This window comes from Babylonia areolata, chromosome 6 (genome assembly GCF_041734735.1).
Source record: "Babylonia areolata isolate BAREFJ2019XMU chromosome 6, ASM4173473v1, whole genome shotgun sequence".
In the NCBI taxonomy this organism is placed as follows: domain Eukaryota; kingdom Metazoa; phylum Mollusca; class Gastropoda; order Neogastropoda; family Buccinidae; genus Babylonia; species Babylonia areolata.
In genome coordinates, this window is record NC_134881.1 from 25,359,494 (window position 1) to 25,372,021 (window position 12,528).

Sequence of the window (12,528 nt, forward strand, 5' to 3'; positions counted from 1 at the left end):
AGAGATTTCTCCTTTAAACTGGCACATGGAAGGCCTTCTCTCCAGCACCCAGAATATAATATGATACAATACAATACAATACAATACAATACAATACAATACAATACAATACATCTTTATTCATCCATCATTCATCAGCGGGTACATTTACAGCTATATATTGAAAGATACAGTGCTTTGTAAATGCACAGCAGACTGATACTTCCATTATCTGGTAAAGGTGCTCACATCTTAGCAGTCTGGCTGAGATATCATCTAAAGCAATTCTGCACAAATGCTCAGATTTAAATATAATGTCCAGTGCAATAATGTTTCACACTTGAGGGGCTCTGATTTAAAGGTACATGTCCAGTGCAATGATGTTTCACACTTGAGGGGCAAACCTTCCTTTCACAAGTGCATAAAACAGTATTACAACCACTAGCCACATGCTTCTTTCTAAATGGAGCTTTGCCAGAAGGCCCTCTTCATCTGCCAAGAGAACACCATTGCAGGCAGGTTGGCGGAAAGTGGTGCAATCAGGGGTTAAGTGTTGTCAAGACAGAGGGTTCATCACCTTATCACAAGTAGGGGCCCCAAGTAGGGCGCCCTGTCATGGGAGAGAGAATGTCAAAAGGCTACAGAGATCACTGCCTGAGAGAGTGGGGGAAGGGGAAGTGGGTGTGGAGGGTGGGGTTGGAGAGAGTCTGTACTATACCCTCTGTGTGTTTGTGGGCAGAGGGGAGGGTGTGTGTGTGTGTGTGGGGGGGGGGATGTTCACACATATATGTATACTTGTGTGTGTTCATGTATGAACTGTATGTACATTATTTAAGAACAGTTCTTGTGCATGTGTGTATCTGCTTCAGTGCATACTGCACGGTGTATGTGTAGACAAGAGTGTGTGTACATTGTGTGTGAGGGGGAGAGGTGAGTGGAGGAGAGAGTTGTCACACACACACTCAGTATTGGCTGTGATAATGTGAGGACTGTAAAGCATTCTGTCTGTGGTGTTATCCACAAACGCGTGTTGCCATTACATGGACCAGAGACAGGTGGTGCCATTGGTGATGGGCCATGTACCATTGATTGCCCACCAGATCTTTGGCTGGCTGTGTGGAGCCCTTGGTGCCTGGTGTACCTTCACACATTTGGTGGCAATTTGAGAGTTAAGACAGTGAATGGGGGCAGAATGGCTTGAGGTTCTGATGTTCTGTAGTGTATAACCTTAGACTTTTAATTTTGTGAGCTTAAGTGCCTTGATAAGACTGTGGTACTTAAAAAAAAATTATAGTAGTAGTTTCGTAGGTCAGGGCCTTAGGACAGATGGTTCTCGTGTTTGAAATATTACATTGTGAAATAATGAGTATAATGAGTATAATATAGGGGGCAGATATCCCTTTCTGTGGAAAAAAAAAATATTAGTAGAGCATTACATTTACAGTTCAGACTTGCCTTGAAATTGGAAGGTAGGCTGTGTTTATAGTGCTTGTATTTCAGGCTTGAGGTTTGCAATTAATTCATGGAAATGAGTAGGGGAATGGTGGAACTATCACTTACACAGAGCTATCCTTTACTTTTAAGGTGTTTGGTCAAGGTTGGGGCCTTTGACATTTGTTCACACTGTGTGCACATACAAAGACATTGCAGTTCATTGCCTGCACAAATGCTGAAATGCATGCACACATGTGCGCGCGCGCGCGCGCGCGCACACACACACACACACACACACACTCTGTCTCTGTCTCTCTTCTAATTTATTTCCCCCTCTTTCTCCCCATTTTTACTGTAGAAAAAAGAAAAAAAAGTGAAATGCAAACTTCAAATTATTTAGTAATTTACAGAGTAGTGAGCTGTTGATTGACACAGAATGTTCTTCTTTTATGGGTGCTGTGCATGCTCTGTGAAATAATAACTGAATCAGAATCTCAGGACTTCTGATATGATAGATCACCAAGAAACAGTGTGAGGTTATTTCACCATTTATTTTTGTGCTAAGAATAACATAGCTTACAATTACAGTGTATCCTTGTTTCCCTTTCATGTAGTTTTACACTGAACAGTTAGTCAGTTATTTTTCCTGTTTTTTGTAACACAAAGTGCAAAGCCATAATTTCTTTATGAATTATAGCTCTGAGATTAAAAGGGGAAGGGAAATACCCTAAAGTGTATTGCTTGTATTGCTTCACACACATATGCACATGAGGATTGAGTACATGTATGCACAATACTCGGATACAAGCACATGTACAGGCACACACATGCATGCACATATGTGCGCATATGCATACACAGAGACACAGACACACTTACATTCATGCACCGACACATACCCAGAAACACACCCACCATCCCCTTCCCAGTGCATGCTCATTTTGACACAAATGTGTGTGCAGACAGATACCGGTAACCCAGACACACCCACACACACTGACACACACACACACACACACACACACACACACACACACCCATCCACACACACTCACCCACATCCACACACACATACAGTCCTCAACACACACACACACACACACACACACACACACACACACACACACAACAGAACAATAAAATCACAAACAAATTGCTTCCTTCCGTGGGCTGTCCAGCGTTTTGTGTAGCAGGACGATAGAAATGTCAACATAGTGATGTGAATGTCGAAACAAGTGTTTTCCGATTGAGTCATGTTCAGTGCTTCACCCATTAGGGATACCGCCTATCATCATAGGCCCCGCAGACAGTGACCCTGAAATGTCAGAGGATGGGGATAAACAGACACGCTCCTGGCTGTCTCTCCCGTCCCTTGGATGTTTGTGGTGTCACTTTCCATAGTTTCCTGTGCTTTGTTCTCTCTCTGTCTCTGTCTCTGTCTCTCTCTCTCTCTCTGTCTTTCTCTGTCTTTGACTCTCTCTGTCCATCTCTGTCCATCTCTCTCTCTTTTCTCTCTCTCACTCTCTGTCCATCTCCTCTCTCTGTCTGTCCATCTCTCTCTCTCTCTCATTCTTTCTGATATTTTTTCTTTGTTTCTTTTTGAATTCCCCCCTCACCCCCCTCTCTCTCTTCTCATGTCTGTCTTCCTTTTTTTATTTATTTATTTTTTTATTCATGTCTTTCTGCCTATCTGTTTTGTTTTTGAAACTAGGATATCAGAATTTGAAAGATTAGGTAGAAGGAGATATCAGAATTCAAGAGATAAGGTCTCAGAATATGAAAGATAAGGTAGATCTCCAAAGAGATAAGTATATGGTCTGTGGGTGTGGATGTGTGTGGGGGATGGGAAGTGTGTGTGTGTGTGTGTGTGTGTGTGTGTGTGTGTGTGAGAGAGAGAGAACTCAGAACTGTTTTAATGTCAATAGCTTATCAGCCCTAATGACATGGGGGTACAATCAAAACAACAACAAAATAGTTCTAAAAAAATATGGAACGACTATTCTAAAAAAAAAAGATGGAATGGCTATTTAAAACATACCATTTTTGAACGACAATTCAAAACATACCATTTTTGAAATCCATTGATAAGGAATCTACATAATTTCGACCATCCAGTTTACGAAGTCAGTTTCTTAAAGAACAACAGTGAGTGATGTTTTTTTTTTCTCGAAAATTATATGCTTCGGCAATATACTTTGCCAAAGACTGGATTGAATTTTCCTGATGTATGTTAAGTACACTGTGAGAGAGAGAGACAGAGACAGACACACAGAGAGAGAGGTGACTCAGCAAAGCATTGGGGAAGGAAAAGGCATAGTAGCATTTTGATGGTATCAGGGTCAGCTTTACAGCTGAGTGGAATATGGAAACCTCATTATTTTGTTTACATATCCCGATATATAAATATGTTGTTTTGGTTTGTTTGGGTCAGAAAATTGTGGTCAGATGAGGGCTGCTGATCATAGTGTGTGTGTGTGTGTGTGTGTGTGTGTGTGTGTGTGTGTGTTCTTTCTTTAATTTAACGTCTTTTCACTTTGAGTGATATTAGATGTGTGTGTGTGTGTGCGTGTGTGTGTGTGTGTGAATGCATGTACATTCTCATAGTAACACAATATTCTTAGAAGTGACAACTGTGTAAATGGAAGGGAGTGCTGCGCCCTCTTTATGGGTAGGACATTTTTTCGGTCCCCACCTGTGAAGTTTGGAATGTGGTGTGCGTTTGTGTGGCAAGTCTTTGTTTACCCCCCCGGACTACAGTTTGCTTGACTTCATGTTGACTGCACTTTGCTTGACTTCATGTTGACAACACTTTGCTTGACTTCATGTTGACTGTGACTTCATGTTGACTGCACTTCGCTTGACTTCATGTTGACTGCACTTTGCTTGACTTCATGTTGACTTTGACTTCATGCTGACTACACTTTGCTTGACTTCGTGTTGACTACACTTTGCTTGACTTCATGTTGACTTTGACTTCATGTTGACTACACTTTGCTTGACTTCATGTTGACTACACTTTGCTTGACTTCATGTTGACTATGATTTCATGTTTACTACACTTTGCTTGACTTCATGTTGACTACACTTTGCTTGACTTCATGTTGACTATGACTTCATGTTGACTGCACTTTGCTTGACTTCATGTTGACTGCACTTTGCTTGACTTCATGTTGACTGCACTTTGCTTGACTTCATGTTGACTGTTGACTGCACTTTGCTTGACTTCATGTTGACTGCACTTTGCTTGACTTCATCAGTTCATGTTGACTGCACTTTGCTTCCAACCTTTTCTTCAACCGCGTGACGGTTGTTCATGAGAATGACTGCTGTCAGTGAAGGGCTTGTCACCTCACTGAGATGAGGCTTGAGCTATAGGTCACTATGTCACTCACATTTCTGTATTTGGATTTAATCCTCTCATGATTGTATACTTTTGTTCAGTAAAAAAAAAAAAAAAAAAAAAAAAAAAAAAAAAAAAATCAAGAACACCACCCATTTGAAAGTACAGGACAAATTGTAAATACACCTAAGAGTTATATCACGCTGATTTCATTTCATCAAAGATCAGCATTGAAGTGGTTAATTACCTAAGGTATGCCCACTCTTCTCTGCTGTGATCAAGCTGTGAGGTGTTTCAGGGATAGCTGATTAATCTGATTAAAAAGATTTAATCTCCACCTTTTGGTGTTTTGAGCGTGCTTATTCATGTGTGTGTGTTTTTTTCCTCCCTGCTGGTTGGGTTCTGTGGATGTTTTTTACTTTGGGTCAGGCTGGGTTTGTTTGGCTTGGATAAGAAACACAGTTCAACAAGAGGAAAAAGAGAGACTAAAATAGTAAAAAAAGAGAGCTTGCACATCCATATAGACAGATACACACATAAAAAAAACCACACAAACACACAAGCACACACACACACGCGCGCACACACTCACAGAAATTACGATTTCAAAATGCCTCTGCGATGTGTGTGTGTGTGTGTGTGTGTGTGTACACAGATAGATAGATAGATAGATAGATAGAGGGAGAGAGAGGTGCGGGATGAAAAAGATACAAATATAAAGAGATGAAGAAAGAAAGAAGCATATGAATTATAACAGTATTCAATCGAGACATTCAGCCTTCACAAACCAAACACATGAGACTGTTTTAAGCTGAAAAGCAGAAACCAAAGCATGTTTTGTTAATGATGTGTCAAGGAAGGCTGATATAATAACCGGTGTGCAGTGACACCTTTTGCCTTTGATTATCATTAGCTAGAAGACTGCAGTGTTCTGGTGGACAGAATGTTCCACTCGTTTCCCTTACTTCATTATGACATTCTTGCTTGTGACTCAACATTCCATAACAGATTCACTTACTTATTGTTGTTTCTTTTCTTTTTCCTTTGCAAGCATTTTCACTTTTCCTCAGCTCCTAATCTCTCCTGCTTGTCCTATCACATAATTGTAATTATGCTGAGAAGGCGTTCGGTTACACTGCTGGTCAGGCATCTGCATAGCAGATGTGGTATAGTGTATATATGGATTTGTCCGAATACAGTGACACCTCTTTGAATAACTGAAATGAACTATGCTAAGACACTTCACACCATTTTCTTTCCTCAGAAAGAAAAAAAAAAAAGAAAAGAAAAGTGGAACATGGTCTACATCAGTCTTTCATTTTTAGATCTGCTTCTGAAAGCAAGAACAGTTCAGCCAACAGAAATATAAGCACAAATGGGGTTTGCTAAGGATTTACTATGGGCTCGCGCGCGCGCGCGCACACACACACACACACACACACACACACACACACCGGCGCGCGCACCACATCACACATCAATGTCTGTGTACACCAGATGTTCACATTTCTGATCAGTCAGATACAGCACTTTCACTGATTCTGACGTCATCTTTGTTTTGATGCTGTTGGGGCCAGATCTGTTCTAGTTTAATCAAGTAAATAAAGCAAACTAAAACAGTCAACAAAACCTGTGTCATGCAGCATGGGGCGTGTGTGTGTGTGTTTGTGTGTGTGTGTGCGTGGTTATTCTTCTGGACATGTGTATGCAGTTGATGTTGTTGTGTATGTGTTATTCTGTGTGTGTGTGTGTGTGTGTGTGTGTGTGTGTGTGTGTGTGTGTGTGTGTGTTTGAAGGTTATTCATCAAAGAACTATGCATGCAGTTTGTGGTGCGTGAGGTTGCACGAAGTGGTTGGAGCATGTCATTACTGTCACCATGTAGGATAAGCTGACAGCATCTTGATGACATGTTTTACGAAACGATCCCATCTGCCATCCAACCACCATATCGTTAGCTGGCTGACATACCACACTATAACCAGCCAGTGAACCCTCCAGTTAACCAGCTAACGATATTTCTTGCAAAGAGAGAGTGATAAGTCTCTTCTCATTATACTGACAAATAGAATCAATTGGGGAAAAAAAGTAGGATCAATTGGAAAAGAATAGGATCAATTGGAAAAGCAGCCGTTTGGGTCTGATTGATCAATGATTTACAGACTCACTGGTGTGTGTGTGTGTGTGTGTGTTTGTGTGTGTGTGTTCTGGAAAAAAAATAGTATAATTAGACAACTTTTTTCCAGTCTTTTGTTGTTATATTTACTGTACTTTATTCACCTCTTATTGTTTGAAACTGGGTGTGGTTATGTGCCAGTTGTTGGTAATCTGTTTTGCATCACATTTGCTTGCTCCTCTGTGTGTGTGTGTGTGTGTGTGTGTGTGTGTGTGTGTGTGTGTGTGTTGGATGAGGATGTGTGCATGTGTGTGTGTTGGTTCATGTGTGTTCAATTCTAAGTTGTGTGACTGCAAGAAAGGGCATTCCAGTGTGTGTGTGGGATAATTAAATGGAAGGGAAGTCTACTGCCTAGTCCTTCATGATGATAGGAAATGGGTGGTGATGTGTTTCTCAGTGTTAGTCACTTGGCCTCTTGACAATGACTAGTCCTTACTGAAGCTTCCCCATGTCAGAGTGAGTAAAACGGAGAGAAGAAGGATCTGAATAATCCCATTAAAGGCGGATTCTTAACTGGGGTCTTATCCTGTTTGGATGTGATTACATTTCCGCAATGTCATTTTCACATCATTCGCTGTTCACGCTTGAGATCTCTTGTTGTATTGATATTGATGCTCACACCTCATCATAATTATTATCAGTGGATGATACCACTTTCTTTCTTATATTGTTTTGCTATAAGGAAACAAATGTGTGAATGATATTGTTTAACAGAGTGTACTTGTTTGTTTTTCATTGTTTTTTGTGTTTTGTGATTGTTTAAACCTTTGGGGATTTCTGTCTAATGTAGAATGGAGAGTGAGGGATAGAAGAAGAGAGTTGACATTGTATTTGACAATATTCCAACTTCATTGAAAGATTATTGAAAGATTCAGTGAATAATAGTACTAATAATGATAATAGATATTGGTGATCATATTGGTAATAGTGATGATAATAGGAATAAAGATATTTAAAGAAGAAGATCAAGGTTAATGATGAACACATGGATGCATTGTGATCCCATTTCCCAGGCGTTGTATATTTATGCATATGTGTAACATTATTTTCTTTTGATCATGCAGTGAATACTGTGTGCTCAACTAATAAGCAAAGCCAATGATAACACATGCATATCTTTGGAATGTGTTGTCTGAAGTAATTTGTTGCTCTCATGGACACACACACATAGAGAGATGAACTTGGGCACATGCACTTGACAAACACAGCCACTTGCACTCAAGCATGCATGGATTTGTGTACATTTTTATCCTGAAAACTTTCCTGTTGTTTACACAATGGCACACTTCCAGTTCATTGTTCTTCTTCTTCGTTTGTGGGCTGCAGCTCCCACATTCACTCTTATGTACACGAGTGGGCTTTTACATGTATGACCGTTTTTACCTAGCCATGTAAGCAGCCTTACTCCGTTTTTTGGGGTGTGCGCATACTGGGTATGTTCTTGTTTTCATAACCCACCGAACACTGACATGGATTACAGGATCTTAAATGTGAGTATTTGATCATCTGCTTGCGTATACACACGAAGGGGGTTCAGGCATAAGCAGATTTGCACATATGTTGACCAGGGAGATGGGAAAAATCTTCACCCTTTACCTGCCAAGCGCCGTTAACGAGATTTGAACCCGGGACTCTCAGATTGAAAGTCCAAAGCTTTAACCACTCAGCTAATTTGTCTGTATGTTCATTGTTCAGTGTGTTTGGTTTTCAAAACACAGTTCAGTGACACATCATATGGTTTAGTTTATTGACCGCCTGAGAAAAGTTTCGCCACACCATAAAACGAAACTTGAGGTAGCCGACAATGTGCTGCTGACAGATCTGTGGAAAAACAGCTCACTCATGCACACTTTGTTAACACAGGCACATGGGAGCAACAGACACAGAGGAGGTGTTTATTGTACTGTACCTTTTTAAAGATTACATTGTGTAATTTTGTTTTCTCTGTTCCTGCGCCAAGCTAGGGTTTGTCAGCCTGGGTGTTGTGGCCTTGTGTGCCTGGTGGGCTGTAGACAGTAAAGTAATGTGTGGTGATAATGCATTGTGTGACATTGTATTATATTTTGCATTGCATTAGTCTTAGTCGTAACATTTTCCTATGAGAAATTCAGGCTGTTCAGGAAGAATATGTGGCTATTGTGTAGTGACACTCATCTTTTTCCCTTTTTTTTCTTCTGCCTGCAAATTTAATTTTCTTATCAACCGTTTTTTTTTGTACTGAATTTTGCCAGGGACAACCCTTTTGTTGTGATGGGTTGATTTACATGCACTAAATGCATGCTACATTCGTGACCTCGCGTATTTAAAATGACTAGCTTCCAGACCACCATTCGGAGGTCTAGTGGAGGGGGAGAAATTGCTGGTGAGTGTGGGATTTGTTCCGGTGTACTTAGATTCTCTCTCTTCCTAGGTGGACACTTTACCACTAGGCTGTCACTCCATAGTGATGCACACATACACTTGCGCTCTGTCGCACACACAGATTATCATTCTCATGGTTGTGCACGTGTGCGTAATCACCACCACATATACAATACAGTAGATACAGTATGATATAGTACAACATAATTCAATACAATGTGTATGCAAAATTACTTTATTATCACAGCAGAGAATGGGAGTATTTGTGTGTTCTCATGAATGTATATTAAGAATCGTGTGTGAACAAGAGCATACAAAACACACACATTATGAAAAAGAAAAGAGAAGATATGGGCATCGTAGAAGAAAACGTACTTCACTTTTGAATAGCTATATTCAGTAGATTCACACAGTTCCTTTCTGTCTCTCACAACACACATGCACGCACACGCACGTATACACATGTGTATGCACGTGCACGCTCTCACACACATACACAAACACACATTTTTATTGTGTGTTGTTTGAAAAAGATAACTAAAACTTGAGGCAGTAGTACTGTCAGAGGTTCATTCAGCATTGGGTGTGGAGGGCGGGAATTCACGTGGGGTAACTTACAGTGTGGGAAGGAAGGAATGGGAGGTATGCAGTGGTGGGCACTGGGAGGATAGGGGAGGGGTTGGAGCATTGGCAAAAGGGGGTGCAGGAAGTGGGGAATGGGGGGTGGGGGGACAGTGAGGACATGTATATGATATCATTATGATATGAATACTTAAGTTATAATTTATATTGTGCTTATCCTTTGTCGCAGTCCAAGCTCTAAGCACTTTACAAATACGGGGTCATTTGCATAACAGGCTGCCTACCTGGGTAGAGATGACTGATGGCTGTCATTGGGCACTCATTCATTTATGGCTGTAGTGATTTGTCCAGATGATTTCAGATTTCCTTTAAAAAAAAATTTGAAAATTTTTTTTTTTTTGGTTAGCTTTGTAAATTCATGTCAGTTAATGTTAATGACCAGCTGCTGTGATAGTAAATATTCTTTAACATTAAGATGATAACATTGATTGTTCTTTGTCACAGGGTCGAGAGGAAGGGGCGCAGATAGACCCATGGGAGGACCCTGGCTTTGAGGTCTATCATGTCACCGACAGATATGGCTTTATCCAGTAAGTGATGATCTTCTTCTTCTTCTTCTCATTGGGTTATTTTCAGTTCACAACTAAGTGATTTAGATACATGTGTAATGATATATAATGCATTCATTCATTCCCATCACATGTTAATTGTGTCTGACTGTCTTTCTGCTTTGCTTCTTTCTTTCCTGGTCAGTCTTATGATTGATTTTGCCCTGCTTAATGAATTTATTGTTCATTGTATTAATACTATAGTGATAGCACTGTTAGCAGAATTGTGAGGAAAGTTTCACGAAAGGCAAATTTCTGTGCATTTACAGACAATAAAGTTATATATTTATTGTTGCTGTAGTGTCGGGAAAGGTGACAGTGATACAGAAAGTAACAGCTAAGATAGAATGTGTAGTTCATATATATATATATATTCAAATATATATATATTCAAATATTCAAATTACATTATCTGTGTGGGAGCTTAATCATGGATATAATCTTGTATGCTTCAATGTTGTGTGATTGTGATGAAATAACAGACTCTCACTCACTCATTTGTAACTTACAACAACTTGATAAATATTCAAACACACATCTTTCAAGGCTGTGGTGCTTGCTTGTGTGATGTAAATATTTTCTTCTAATTCTTACGTCACATGCACAGGGTCTGGAAGATGTTAGGAGTGTGTGTGTTGGGAGGGGGGGTTGGACGGGGGGAGGCATTGACAGTGAGGTGTGTGGTGGTGTTGCAGTGATCAGCCCCTGCCTGCCGTGCCGGATGCTGTGGAGGCCAAGGTAAGTCGTTCTGTTGACATCTTACACCCACCCCCTCCCTCTTTCCACCCTGTAGTTTCTCCAGTCTTCTGCTTCCAAGCATATGCAGAATTTAAGGATTCCCTTATTAACCCACTTGCTTCAAAATGTCAACAGCATTGTGACAAGAGATGTAGCAATGTTTATGTTTTTTTTATGCCTTACGACAAAGAGGAGAAAGCTGTCAGTCCTGGATCAAAGACATGTTTCTAAATTACGCTTAGCTTGTCATTTAGTTTGGTTGTATTAGCTGTTTATTCTTTCTGGATTTTGTTGTTCATCCAACTCCAGGTTTGATTTTCACATGTGTGTGTGCACAACACTTGCAACCATATGTATGCGGGTTGGTGGCCTTACATTAAAACAGTTCTGAGTTCTGCTTACATGTATGTACAAGGTTTGTCTTTCATCCCTAGTTTGGTTCAGAGCTATGCTTGCGTGTGAAAATTGTGAGTGAAAGTGTTTTGGTTTGTCTCTGCACAGGATTCAGTGCTGTTTAAATAGATGGAATACATTTTAACATATAAATGCATACAATTTTTTTTTTTTTATCATTATGATACATGTGCAGCTTACATTTTGCGTGAGTCTCTATCATACTTGAGAATCATACACTGAGCTATATCACACACACACACACACACACACACACACACACACACACAGAGTTGACCCCAGATAAGTTGACCCCCGGAGGACCTCCCCAAAAAGATTCGACTTACGCTGCGGTCAACTTATCCGATGTGTGGAAAGTCAATCTTTGTTAACATAAGACAACCTTTTAGTTACTTGAAAAAAAGATGTGATAAATTTCACTGTTTTGCATTGGTGTGTGTGTGTGTGTTACAGCAAAATGCACTGGAGCTGGAGCGGACAAAAAAATGGGTTAAGATGACAAAGAGTTGGGACAAGTATTACCCAGGGGAAAAGGTAGGATGGCTTTGTTGGTTTGTGCATTTCAAGAAAGAATTTTCTTTTTTTCATCTTTATATTTATTTATTTAGTGCCATTTGTGTATGAGAGTATAAAGTTATTATTTCATCAAGTTTACAAGGTTGAAAAGTTTGTGGTTTTGCATCACTCTGCAGTATTATTAAGACAAGACTGTTTAGTTCACATATTGTGAATATTTATTTTATGAATTGGATCATGAAAAAAAGACTCTTGAGACAAAGTTATTATCAACTGTTTGACAAAAAGTTAAAGCATTTATTGAAAATTCACACTAGTTTTTGGCTGTATAAGTACTCTTGTGTCTCAGGATCTTGTATGACTCATGATGTAGGTTGAACAA

General features: G+C 39.9%; 1 protein-coding gene across 3 annotated transcripts in view; it reads left to right on the forward strand.

Moving 5' to 3' along the window:
* LOC143282868 (USP6 N-terminal-like protein) overlaps nt 1-12,528 on the forward strand; it is a 44,217-nt gene that overhangs the window by 8,546 nt on the left and 23,143 nt on the right. For 2 of the 3 annotated variants that reach the window (XM_076588728.1, XM_076588729.1), the window contains exons 4-6: nt 10,375-10,460; nt 11,174-11,216; nt 12,084-12,164. In XM_076588728.1, coding sequence (XP_076444843.1) covers nt 10,375-10,460; nt 11,174-11,216; nt 12,084-12,164 — 210 coding nt within the window. Of the gene's footprint in view, nt 1-8,284; nt 8,418-10,374; nt 10,461-11,173; nt 11,217-12,083; nt 12,165-12,528 lie in introns of those variants that run through there. The other variant, XM_076588730.1, reaches the window with a different exon arrangement.